General features: G+C 47.2%; 1 protein-coding gene across 1 annotated transcript in view; it reads left to right on the top strand.

Annotated features, from left to right (window-relative positions):
* LOC135103905 (uncharacterized) overlaps positions 1–13,248 on the top strand; it is a 55,206-nt gene extending 41,958 nt beyond the window's left edge. The window contains exon 6 of the mRNA XM_064010833.1: positions 13,066–13,248. Within this exon, the coding sequence (XP_063866903.1) occupies positions 13,066–13,248 (183 nt within the window). The remainder of the gene's footprint in view (positions 1–13,065) is intronic.
* The last annotated feature ends 587 nt before the right edge of the window (positions 13,249–13,835 follow it).

The following is a 13,835-nucleotide window of genomic DNA, read 5'->3' on the forward strand; positions in this document are numbered from 1 at the left end:
GCAGACAAGCAGACACACACACACATTAACATCTATCACTCCTTAGCAACTGTGTGTATTTGTGTGCCGCCGCATCACACTCACCAATAATAAAGACCCTTCACATTCTTCCCCTTCAAAGAAATACTCCCTTCTCCTCCTCTTTCTCCTCCTCCTCCGCCTCTATCGAAGCACTTTCCACTCTAAACCAACCGCACCACAACCTCACCCACCTCCTTCCACCCCACACCCTCAATCCCCCGCTACCCAACACTCCTCCCCCTTCTTCTACCTAGCCAGCCACGTCATCCCTTCAACTAACAAAGGTGCTCATTAATCCCTTACCATACTTCACTACTACAGCGTCGCCGGCTATGAAAACGTCCATCTAACGACATATTAATTGCTCTTACGGTGAAGCTCAGGTGTGTGGAGAATTTTTGCAGGTGACAGGTATAGTGGGTGAAGGTGTCAGGAAAAGAGGGTTTGTGGAGAGTGGATAGGAGAGTGTTGAAGAAATACTAAGGGTGGGTCACAAGGGGAAGAAAGGGGAGAGGGGTACGGGGAGGGAGGTGTAGGGATAGATGGAGGGATGGTGGCAGCAAGGGAGAAGGGGAGAGGGAGGGAGGAGCAAGAGAGAGAGAGAGAGAGAGAGAGAGAGAGAGAGAGAGAGAGAGAGAGAGAGAGAGAGAGAGAGAGAGAGAGAGAGAGAGAGAGAGAGAGAGAGAGAGAGAGAGAGAGAGAGAGAGAGAGAGAGAGAGAGAGAGAGAGAGAGAGAGAGAGAGAGAGAGAGAATCAGCTATACAGACAGACAGTCGCACAGACAAAGCACACAAAGACAGAAAACAACACAAAGACAGGAAAAAAAAACAGAAAAACAGATAGATAGCCAAAAAAACACTAACAAAAGCAAACACACACACACACACACACACACACACACACACACACACACACACACACACACACACACACACACACACACGAGAGAGAGAGAGAGAGAGAGAGAGAGAGAGAGAGAGAGAGAGAGAGAGAGAGAGAGAGAGAGAGAGAGAGAGAGAGAGAGAGAGAGAGAGAGAGAGAGAGAGAGAGAGAGAGGTGCTTCCCCCAAGGATGAATGAAGGGAAGAGTATGATAGAAGCAAAGGACTTTAGGCGAGGAGAAGCACAGTGTGGAGGGCGTCAGGGAGCAGGGGGTGGGGGAGGAGAGGGGTGAGGGTGTCTGGGGGAGTCGGGAAAGGGGGCAGGGATGAAGGAAGGAACGCGATACCCTCTGAGCGTGACACAGAAGGATGGTCGCCCGTGACATCCGCCACCTCTAATCCCATTCATGCCTGAGAGATAGGAGAGAGAGAGAGAGAGAGAGAGAGAGAGAGAGAGAGAGAGAGAGAGAGAGAGAGAGAGAGAGAGAGAGAGAGAGAGAGAGAGAGAGAGAGAGAGAGAGAGAGAGAGAGAGAGAGAGAGAGAGAGAGAGAGAGAGAGAGAGAGAGAATGCAAAAAGGTACAGACAGGCAGACATATAGACAGACATAAGAGATTATAGACAGACAGATACAAACAGTACAAACAAACAGGCGGAAAGGCAGACAGACACAAACAGAAACAGACAGACAGACAGATATGTAGACAGGAAGAAAGGCAGACAAACAGATAGAAAGATAGACAGAAGAGAGTATAAATAGAGAGACAGACAGAGAGGCAGGAGAGAGAATAGGCAGACAGAAACAAAACAGTACGGCAAAAACAGATAAAGACAGAGAAAAACAAGCAGGCAGATAAGCAGGCAGACAGACAGACAGGCAAGCAGGCAGGCAGGCAGGCAGGCAGGCAGAGAAAGCATACGATGCGAAGATAAAGGAAGGAAGTGAAAGGAAGGAAGGAAGGAATTAAGGCAGAGGGAATGAAGGAAGGATGGATGGATGAATGGAAAGAAGGAACGGAACGAGAGAGAAAGTGAAAGGAAGGAAGAAAAAAAGAAGGATGGAATAAATGAAGGAAGGAAGGAAGGAAGGAATTAAGGTAGAGAAAAGAAAGGAAAAGAGAATGGAAAGATACGTAGATGGAGAGAAAGAGAGGGAGGGAGGGAGGAAGGACGGGAGGAAAGAAAGAAGAAGAACAGAGGAAAGATATCTAAATACAAATGAAAAAATGAAGAAAGGCAAGAAAGAAGAGAAAAAAAGGAAGGCGAAATGTGATATGGAGAGAGAAAGGAAGAAAAAGAAAAAGAAGAAAGGAAGGAAGGAAGGAAGGAAGGAAGGAAGGAAGGAAGGAAGGAAGGAAGGAAGGAAGGAAGGATGGCAAAAATGGATGCATGAAAGAAGAAAGGGAAAGATTATGTGAAGACGCAAAAGAAAGAAGAAAGACAAAACGAAAGGAATAAGGAAGAAAGGAAAGAAAAAAAGAAAAAAAGAAAAAGGAAAAGAAGGAAAGAAAGCACATGAAGAAAGGGGAAGAAACTAAAAAAAGGAGAAATAAAGACAAAAAGGAGAAAAGGAAAGAAGTAAAGACAAAAAGAAGAAAAAAGGAAAGAAAGAAAAATAGAAAGAAAGAAAAAGAAATGGAAGAAAGGAAAAGGAAAGAAAAAAGGAAGAATGAAAAGGAAAGGAGAAATGAAGAGAGGAAGAAATGAAAGAGGGAAAGAAAGAAAGAAAGAAAGAAAGAAAGAAAGAAAGGAAAAAAGAAAGAAAAGAAAAGGCAAAGAAAAAGCGAAGTAACGAAGGAAGGAGAGGAGAAATAATTAAATAAATAAAGTAAGAAAGAAAAAACGAGGGAAGGAAGAACAAAACTAGAGCAAGAAGGAAATATAAATAAGCCAGACACAAAGAAAGGAAAGAATAAGAAAAACAATAAGTAAAACACATGATTAGACAAAGTGAAGAGAGGATAGGGCAAGGAGAACCGGAGACTCGCAGAGAGAGAGAGAGAGAGAGAGAGAGAGAGAGAGAGAGAGAGAGAGAAAGCGACCATCTCTTTAGTAGTAGCATTAAGTGGGTAATGCCCCCCTCCCCAGTGGCTGCCTAGCTGGGACCGACCCTCTAAAGAGTTGGGGTACAGAATTAAGGATTAAGAATGCGCAAGACCCCGACGTGTGTCATCACCATGGAATGTATTGTGTGTGTGTGTGTGTGTGTGTGTGTCCGTTGAGTCACTGTAGTATGTATGAGAGAGAGAGAGAGAGAGAGAGAGAGAGAGAGAGAGAGAGAGAGAGAGAGAGAGAGAGAGAGAGAGAGAGAGAGAGAGAGAGAGAGAGAGAGAGAGAGAGAGAGAGAGAGAGAGAGAGAGAGAGAGAGAGAGAGAGAGAGAGAGAGAGAGAGAGAGAGAGAGAGAGAGAGAGAGAGGTCGAAAGGAAAAGAAAGGAAGGACATGAGGGAAGGAGGAGGAGGAGGAGGGGGAAGGATAGGGAATGGAGAGAGAGAGAGAGAGAGAGAGAGAGAGAGAGAGAGAGAGAGAGAGAGAGAGAGAGAGAGAGAGAGAGAGAGAGAGAGAGAGAGAGAGAGAGAGAGAGAGAGAGAGAGAGGCAGCCGCGGTCAGAGAGGGCTGGCTTCTCAGATCGTTGAGTCACGCACACATTTACATATCAATGGATCCTCCTGCAAATGCAATATGCTGAAGTCAGCCTGATACTTCGTCACATAAATAATTGCTTCTGTAGAGCCGACCGTGAGTTTGCGCTCCCTCTAACTTTTTTTTCGACCCCCCTCTACCAAACACTCCCCAAACACGCACCCCCTACCCAACTATTCCCCCCACCATAACGTCACCCCCTCCCCATGTCCAGTCTCCCCAACCGTCTCACCCCCTCTTCAAAGCTCCACCCATTCTTCGTCCGCCCCTCCACCTCTTTCTTTCTCTCCAACATACTACTGAACGTATCTCCTTCTCTCCTTCTCTTTCTCTCTCTCTCTCTTTCTCTCCACCTTCTCCCCTTTCCTTTCCTCCTCCTCTTTCAAAGCTATCTATTTATGATTCTATTTTATCCCTTACAACGTTCCCTCGACATGAAAAAAAAAGTGACATGAGGAAGAAGAGAAAGAATAGATAAGCCGAGAAGAAGAAGAAGAAGAAGAAGAAGAAGGAGAAGAAGAAGAAGAAAAAGAAGAAGAAGAAGAAGAAGAAGAAGAAGAAGAAGAAGAAGAAGAAGAAGAAGAAGAAGAAGAAGAAGAAGAAGAAGAAGAAAAAAAAAAGACAATAAAGAGGAGGAGGAGGAAGAGGAGGAGGAGGAGGAGGAGGAGGAGGAGGAGGAGGAGGAGGAGGAGGAGGAGGAGGAGGGGGGAGGATTACGTAGGCCAGCAAATGGCAACTGACCTTCTTGTCCTTGCGAGGCTGTTTAGTTGAGATCACATTTTAACTCATTATTTAGTGAAGAAATAGAACTGCAGCAGACGGAGGAGGAGGAGGAGGAGGAGGAGGAACATGAAGGAAGAAGAGAAACACTGCAAGGTGGTGCTGAAGAAGAAAAAGTATAATCACAAGTGTTCGTACGAGTATAAAGGAAAAAAAAAAGGCAAAGCAAGTGAAGGAAAAAACAGGACAAGGAGAAGAGAAGGAAGAGGAGGAGGAGGAGGAGGAGGAGGAGGAGGAGGAGGAGGAGGAGGAGGAGGAGGAGGAGTAACAGGAGGAAGAGAAGGAGGATGCAGGAGGAAAACGGGGGCTTGCAAGAGGTTCATGTCCCTTCTCCTCCTCCTCTTCCTCTCTCCCCTCCTCTCAGGCGGCGCGGGTCCGTGGGAAACACCTCTTGGGCCGGAGTGCTGACCTCTCTTGCGATCCATCAACTCTTAGCCCATCTCGAGGCCCGACCTGGGGTGAGGCTAAGCTGGAGGAGGAGGAAGAGGAGAGAAAGAAAGAGGTAAAGAGAGAGAGAGAGAGAGAGAGAGAGAGAGAGAGAGAGAGAGAGAGAGAGAGAGAGAGAGAGAGAGAGAGAGAGAGAGAGAGAGAGAGAGAGAGAGAGAGAGAGAGAGGGACGACGATGACGACGAACAGGGAGAGATAAAGGAGTGATGGGATATCTGATAATAAAGCAAGGGTTGAAAGGGAGAGAGAGAGAGAGAGAGAGAGAGAGAGAGAGAGAGAGAGAGAGAGAGAGAGAGAGAGAGAGAGAGAGAGAGAGAGAGAGAGAGAGAGAGAGAGAGAGAGAGAGAGAGAGAGAGAGAGAGAGAGTGAAGGGGGGAACCTCAAAGAAAGAAAGATAAGGAAAGATGATTACAATGATGAAGATATGAGGATTGTAATTATAAGGATGAAAGCATCGGTGGAAGAGAAGGAAGAGGAGGAGGAGGAGGAGGAGGAGGAGGAGGAGGAGGAGGAGGAGGAGGAGGAGGAGGAGGAGGAGGAGGAGGAAAAAACTACGACGACGACAGCGAGGACAAGGAACAAAAGGAAGAGGAGGATGAAGAGAATGAGAAAAATAACAACAGCGAGGACAAGGAGGAGAATATGATAAAGAAATAAAGGAATGAGGAAGAGAGCAAGGGCGGTAGAGAGGACGACGAGGACAACGAAGAAAACGGGAAGGAAGACAAACAAGGACGAGGAAGAGGACGAGGAAAACGAGAATTTATAGGGTAACAAGAATGAAGAGAATGAAAACCAGAAAAGCAAAGACGAAAATAAGGACGAGACAGAAGAAAAAGAAGAAAAAAAAGAAAGGTGAAGAAAATAGAGAACGAAAACAAGGAAGAGGAAAACAAAGACGAAAAGAAGGACAAGGACACAGACGAGGACGAAAACAAGGGCGTGGAAAGCGAGGACGAGGAAGAAAAGACGAGAACGTGAGGAGAAAGGGGAACGAGGATGTAAACAAGAAAGGAGGAGGACGAGGAGGAGGAGGAGGAGAAGGAGAAGGAGGAGGTGGTGGAGGAGGAGGGTAGCAACGCAGCGCCGCCACCTAGGGCTCCCTGGAAACAGCTGGATTCCAATAGTCGGCCTGAATCAATCACCGCCTGGCCAGGACATCAATCAGCCTTGATACTCATCCCGGCCCATTCCTCGCCGACCTTGAGCTATTCCAGTCAAATTCCTACACTTGCTTCCTCTCTCTCTCTCTCTCTCTCTCTCTCTCTCTCTCTCTCTCTCTCTCTCTCTCTCTCTCTCTCTCTCTCTCTCTCTCTCTCTCTCTGCATGCAGGTTCATCTCTTTGATTGTCTACTTATAGATTTATTTATGTGTAGCTTTTTTTTTATTTTCTGTCTTTGGCGCAGTCTCTCTCTCTCTCTCTCTCTCTCTCTCTCTCTCTCTCTCTCTCTCTCTCTCTCTCTCTCTCTCTCTCTCTCTCTCTCTCTCTCTCTCTCACTCATACAGTCATCCTCACTAATTGCGTGCCGGAGGGAAGGGAAGGAAACAAGAAATGATAACAGCGGAGAGAGGGAGAGAGGGACAGAGGGAGAGGAAGAGGAAAGAAGGAAAGGCGGGAGGATGAGGAAGGAATGATTGCGACATAACGTAAGGGGAAGACCTACATATGGAGGGGGAGGAAGTAAGGGACAACAAGGGGAGATAATACCCGTGAGGATGGGGAATTCAAAGGATGAGGAAGGGGAGAGAGTTGAGGGAAGGAAGGGAGAAGCTGTGGGTGACGTCACTCCCGAATCAGACAAACACATGTAATCCATTAGTTTGCAAGAGATGCGACCCCTTAGCGCAGAGATGTGAGGAGGAGGCGAAGGGAAAGAGAAGGGATAGGGGGCAGGCGTCATGGGAGTTAGCGAGGGAAGGGGCTGAGTTGTGTGGGTGGGGAATGGGAGAAAAGAAGCAAGAAAGATGAAGGGATGGGTGAAGGGTAGTGATAGGAAGCAATGGGTGAGTCTGGAGTGAATGGTTGTGAAGGAGTAGTAACAGCAGGTAGAGAAAAGACTAAGAGTGCTGGGGATGAGTGAAAAGTAACAATAATGGCTTAGGAGGAATATAAATTAGTGAAAAAGTGAAAGATGGAAGGTTAGGTATGGTTAAAAAGTAGTAGGTTGTGGATGGCTGAAAAGTAGAGGACGGAAGACTGAAGATACCTGAAAAAAAAAAAAAGTAGAGGATGGAAGGATGGAGTAAGGTTGAAAAGTAGCGATAGGGGGTGAAGGGTGGAGGGTTTAGGGGTGAATGGTGGCGGGAGGGTGGAAGGTGGAGGCGGAAAGACATAAACCTCAAAGATAGGATCACTGACTAAATCACTGTGCCATAGACGCCACTGCAACAGTCCGACAAAGCTATCTAGATGGAAGGAGGGAGCATAGAAGTGGCCGAGTTAGTAGTGATGGAGAGGGAGGAAGGTAAGGTGGTGGGTGGGGGAGGAATAAGGGAAGAGTTGGAGAGCTGGGAGGAAGAAAGGAAGGCAGGAAATGAAGGAGGTAGAAAGGGATGCAGGTAGTGGGATAGGGAGAGAAAGAGGGATAGAGGGAGAGAGGGAGGGAGAGGGATAAATAAGAGAGGCGTGGAGGGATAGGATGCAAAGCATGAATAAATGGATAGACTAGTAAGGAACAGGGAGAAAGTTGACAGAGTAAGGAAGAGAATAACAAGAGAGAGAAGAGAATTAAGGGAGAGATAAAAATTAAGGGAGAGGTAAAAGTTAATAACTGAAAGAATTATAATTGGACAGGAGAGGAGAAAATAAAAAGGTGAGATAAAACTGAATAAATAAAAGAAAATTAGATAATATAGAATATAAATAATAACAATGGGTAATTAAATGGATGAATAAAGAAATGAAGACAGAAAAGAGAGAAAAAAGTAAATATGGAAGAGATGAGGGAAGAAATGGAGAAAATGAGAGAGAGAGAGAGAGAGAGAGAGAGAGAGAGAGAGAGAGAGAGAGAGAGAGAGAGAGAGAGAGAGAGAGAGAGAGAGAGAGAGAGAGAGAGAGAGAGAGAGAGAGGGACAGTCAACTCAGTCGTGTATCCTGGAGCCTGGTGGGGAAATCACAATTAATATCAGCCCCACCATGTGTGTGTGTGTGTGTGTGTGTGTGTGTGTGTGTGTGTGTGTGTGTGTGTGTGTGTGTGTGTGTGTGTGTGTAGCTGTCCGTCCCTCTGTGTGTGCATGTGACGATTTTTGTTTTATTTTGCTTATTTATTTTCATTTTAAAGCAACTGATGCGTGAATAGGATAAAATAATAACATGTTCAAAGATTCGCTGGCTGATTCTGTAGCTTCGACGGGACCATTCTCTCTCTCTCTCTCTCTCTCTCTCTCTCTCTCTCTCTCTCTCTCTCTCTCTCTCTCTCTCTCTCTCTCTCTCTCTCTCTCTCTCTCTCTCTCTCTCTCTCTCTCTCTCTCTGTCCATATATATATATATATATATATATATATATATATATATATATATATATATATATATATATATATATATATATATATATTGTATATCTTCACATACACAAAGAGAAAGAGAGAGGAGATAAAAGAGAGAGAGAGAGAGAGAGAGAGAGAGAGAGAGAGAGAGAGAGAGAGAGAGAGAGAGAGAGAGAGAGAGAGAGAGAGAGAGAGAGAGAGAGAGAGAGAGTGAGTGAGAGACGAGGAAAGAACATTTTCCTTTCAGTTTTGTAAGAATATTAAAGTGATACCTGCATTATTATTATTATTATTATTATTATTTTTATTATTATTATTATTATTATTATTATTATTATTATTATTATTATTATTATTAATATTATTATTATTAATATTATTATTATTATCATTCTTATTATTATTAATATTATTATTATTATTATTATTATTATTATTATTATTATTATTATTATTATTATTATTATTATTACTATTATTATTACCATCATCATCATCATCATCATCATCATCATCACCATCATCAGTAATAGTATTATTATTATTATTATTATTATTGTTATTATTATTATTATTATTATTATTATTATTATTATTAGTAGTAGTAGTAGTAGTAGTAGTAGTAGTAGTAGTAGTAGTAGTAGTAGTAGTAGTAGTAGTAGTACACAAACACGAATGGAGAGGAAACAGCAGCAGACGATGACTCCTACCCTAATAATAGTAATGGTATTAGCATTATAAGTAGTAATAGTGCTAGTGGTGGTGGTGGTGGTGGTGGTGGTGGTGATGATTTATGTGGAGGAGGCGGACAAGGGACGGCGAGGGCAAGGCGGCCGTGATATTAGTGTAGGTGGAGGTGGAAGTGACAGAGACAGGGACAGGTGGATGAGGTGGGGGCGGGCGCGCACTGCCAGGTAAGGCCACCAGCTGATGCCTCGTGAACAGGTGGTGGAGTAATGGCGGCTTATCACCTGCTGGCTTCCCGACTCCTATCTCACTCACTCACACAGGTTCCCTCCTTTCCCTCCTTCCCTCCATCCCTCCGTGCCTCTCTCCCTCCCTCCTTCATCCCTCATGCCATCCACACCGCCTCCTTCATTCCTTCACTGTCGCCCACTTCACATTATTCCTATATTTTTCCCTCGCGATTTGTGGTGTGGGCTGTATTGATTTTGCAACATCGTATAAGGTAACTTTTCTTCCTACAAGATGGAGGAGGGAGGAAGAGAGGGAGGGGGCGGAGGAGAGGTGGAGGAGGGAGGAGGAGGTGGAAGAGGAGGCAGGAACACACAATGAGAACAAGTATCAGTAAACGTGCTGGTCCTTATGAGGTTACTTGTGATAAGATACACTATCTAATCTAAAGTAAAAAATGTGGGATAGAAAATGCAAACAAGGAGGAGGAGGAGGAGGAGAAGAAAGAATCAGAACAAGAACAGGAAAAAAAATAACAAGAGATGGAGAAGAAGAGGAAAGGACGAAATAAAAATAACTTCACCAGGCAGCACACAACCCAATGCAACGGGAGGAAGAGAAGGAGGAGGAGAATGAAGAAGGAGGAAGGAGCAAAGACGTACAGCACCTCCTGCCTGAGCACAATCCCCCCTATAGAGGACAGATGATCGGGGCGGCGGTCCGTAAATACATAAGCAATTCACTCTACTCGTATCTCTCTTCCCTCATTAGCGAGGCGGGGGACAGATTTACGGCGCGAGGGAGAGAGGGAGAGGGACACTGGAAGAGACGGGCGGTGGGGAGAGGAAGACGCGGGGAAAAAAGGCAGGGAGAGAGATGAGGGAGAGTAAAAAAGAGAAATTAAATGGATGTAATTTATGTCCCCTCGCCCTTACACCCTATCAAAGGCCACCGACTTCATGTACGGGCGCCCATAGACCTGACCGCTTCCTATTCTCCTGTGGTCAACTGCAGCCATAGATTGCGATCATCTTTTTGTTTTTGTTGTTGTGGTTGTTGTTTTTTTTATATTATCCTTCATTATCTTTCCTGCTACTCTTTTTTTTTCCTTTTTTGTCCCTCTGGTTGTTGTTGTGGTTCTAAGCCGTTTTTTTTTATTTTTGTTTTGTTTTCTTTATTTTTCCTCTACTTCCTTTCCGGTTCCTTTTCTCTTCGGTTTTTTCTTTTCATCATCATCATCATCATCATCATCATCATCATCATCATCATCATCATCATCATCATCTTCTCCCTCTCCTTTTCATCCTCGTCCTCCTTTTCTCCTTTTTCATCTTCTTTTCTACTTGTTGTTTCATCCTCTTTTTTTTCCGAATCTTCTTATGTTCTACTACTACTACTACTACTACTACTACTACTACTACTACCACCACCACCACCACTACTGCTACTACAACTACCAGTACGTCTTCTCCGTTCTTCTCCTGTTGTACTATACCTTTAATTCCTCCTCCTCCTCCTCCTCCTCCTCCTCCTCCTCTTCCTCCTCCTCCTCGTCGTACTCGTATGTTCCTCCTGTCCTCCTCCACAAGTACCCCCCACGACACCAACTAACCTCCACGACCCCTCCCCGCCGCCTTGCACTGCCTCGCCTCCTCCTCCTCCTCCTCCTCCTCCTCCTCCTCCCTCACGACCGTAACGAACCTACACAATCCTCATCAACCAACCTCCTTCGACCCGCGACGTCTTTTACCTTACCGCCCATGCCTCCTCCTCCTCCTCCTCCTCCTCCTCCTCCTCCTCCATCTCCTCCTTCACGTCTTCGTCTTCCTCCCTGTCAAATCCCGCCATACATTCTCTCTCTCTCTCTCTCTCTCTCTCTCTCTCTCTCTCTCTCTCTCTCTCTCTCTCTCTCTCTCTCTCTCTCTCTCTCTCTCTTTAGGGTGAGGGATTGTACAGTACACCATTTCACGTGACTACGCATTCTCTCTCTCTCTCTCTCTCTCTCTCTCTCTCTCTCTCTCTCTCTCTCTCTCTCTCTCTCTCTCTCTCTCTCTCTCTCTCTAAAACAATGCTACCACCACCATCACCGCCGCTGCCACCACCACCACCGCCCTACTCCCTCGACCCGAGAATCGCATTGCCGCACAAAAGCTAATAATCCTTTTCTATTGATTATTTTTACTCGTGCCAACCTGCCACCGGGGACGGCTGGGCTCGAGTGGAGGAAGATGGAGTGAGGGAGGAAGGGACGACAGGTAGAGCTGGTGATGCAAACACGAGAAGGGCAAGGAGGGTGGTAGTCGAGGGAGAGAAGAAGGAAGAGAAGAAGAATCAGAGAAGGAAGAGGAGGAGGAGGAGGAGGAAAAAAATATACTTACTGTCTGGATAGGTGAAGTAAAACCGGAAAAAAAGTCAGCAACAGAGAGAGAGAGAGAGAGAGAGAGAGAGAGAGAGAGAGAGAGAGAGAGAGAGAGAGAGAGAGAGAGAGAGAGAGAGAGAGAGAGAGAGAGAGTATATGGGAATGTTTTGGAAAATGACAAAGGGGGCGATAAATATTTTTCCACTTGCATGTATGTGAAACGTGGTAGTGTGTGTGTGTGTGTGTGTGTGTGTGTGTGTGTGTGTGTGTGTGTGTGTGTGTGTGTGTGTGTGTGTGTGTGTGTGTGTGTGTGTGTGTGTGTGTGTGTGTGTGTGTGTGTTGGAATAAGAATAGAGGGGGCAGGTGAGGGGCAGCAAGGGAGACGTGCACAGAAAGAGAGAGGTGAGAGAAAGCATGGAGAAAGGAACATGGAGGTTAAAAATGCAGGCGTGTGTGTGTGTGTGTGTGTGTGTGTGTGTGTGTGTGTGTGTGTGTGTGTGTGTGTGTGTGTGTGTGTGTGTGTGTGCCTGCGCCAGCCGGGAGGTCTGCCCTGCAACACCGGCCTCCGTCTGGCCTCGTGTGCCCCTGGCGGCGGCCGGCCACCAAAGCCGCGCCGCCGCCGGACCTCGGGTAACGCGCGGAATTCGTCTCGAGGGGCAGCAGGGAGGCCGAGGCGAGCCAACAATTGTCCGCAGGGCACGTGCGTGGCGGTCCTGAGTCCTGACCAGGGCACAACCGCACTCGCTAATGTGTGCCCGCGGGAGCCTCCCAGGTCTGTGCTGTGGTCAGTTCAGGTGGTGTGTCGCGTAGCGGGGAAGATGCTGGGGATCAAGGTAGGGGGGAGGGTGAGGGAGGCAGAGGGGCGATGGAGAGGGCAGGGTGGGTAAGGGAGGCGGGGAGTCAGTGTCGTGCAGCCGGCCGACCCTCAGCCGCTGCTTGCAAAGTTTCCCACGCGCGGCCGAGAGAAGTGGTACTTGTTTGGCCGCACCGCAGCTCGGCCCGTCCTGCGTGGAGCCCCCCACACGCACTCCCGCCATCACATCCGGGGTCCTGCTGCCCCCACCTGGCCCCCTGCAGATCCCTTCCTCCCTCTTAGAAACTACCAGTGTCATATTTGCTCATTTACATACGTTCGTCTTGGGGTCACCACTCAAGCCTTGTTAACATTCTCGCGAGCACGCCAATGTCCTCGATGGAATTAGTTGCTCTTTTACCCTGGCAGTCGCGATGATTACGATAACTTTCCCTTCTTCCTCCCTCTGCTATTCCATTTCTCACTTTCATCTCGCCGTCCACAGCCAAGCCAAATACTCTTACTGAAGACCTTGTGGGCAGTTTCTTTCTTTATGCAGACCATTACCACCTGCATGTTCCTATCAGTGTTGCTGTTGCTGGCCTGCTAACACTTCACCTGTACCTGCCAACCCTCCGCCACACGTCAAGGTAATATCGCCGTCGCCTCGCCCCGGCCAACACTTCCCTGGAAAACCCCGTCTCTGCCAACACCGCTTTTTCACTTCTGTCATTACACCACAGTCATGCCAACGCCACCTCCGCCCCTTACCTACACCTCCAACTTCTCATCCTCATCCCCCTGCCAACGCCACCTCCGACCCTTGCCCACACCTCCTGCCCCTCCCCCCTTGCCGTGCCCCCTGCCAGTACCAGCGGACCCTTGCCACCATCACTCTCACTTGGGAGGCCACGCGGCTGTCATGATGGAAGCTCCGTTTGTACAAGAGTCGACCTGTTTACACACCTTCGAAGTCCTGGAGTCTCGATTAAGTCTCGGGGTGTCTCTAATTCGGCGCTGCTCCTCTCTCTCTCCGCGCACACGGCACACCGCTCCGCCTCGCCCCGCTACCCGTAAAAACCGAGATCGTGCGTCGCCGAAAGGGAGGATCGACCTTATTTACTCGGGTTAACTGACTTGTTGTTTCTGCGTGGCGTTGCATGTTGAGTCTGCGAGGCTTGAGGTGCGATCATGTTACCTCCCCAGACAAAGACGACGGAGGGGCCCAGCGAGGTGTTCCCGGCGTATAGGTGGCGGCGGTGGTGGTGGTGGCGGTGGTGGTGATGGTGATCGTCGTCTTCCAGGGTATGGAGAAATTACGTGGCCAAGAGATAAATTGGACGCGATCTCCATTAATGGGTGCAAATTAAAACCAGCGGAAAGATGTATCACCGCGTCAGGTAGCTCCTCCCTCTCGTTGCTTTTCTCTCTCTCTCTCTCTCTCTCTCTCTCTCTCTCTCTCTCTCTCTCTCTCTCTCTCTCTCTCTCTCTCTCTCTCTGGCGTAAGGCAGGT

Source organism: Scylla paramamosain, chromosome 9, assembly GCF_035594125.1.
Source record: "Scylla paramamosain isolate STU-SP2022 chromosome 9, ASM3559412v1, whole genome shotgun sequence".
Lineage (NCBI taxonomy): Eukaryota > Metazoa > Arthropoda > Malacostraca > Decapoda > Portunidae > Scylla > Scylla paramamosain.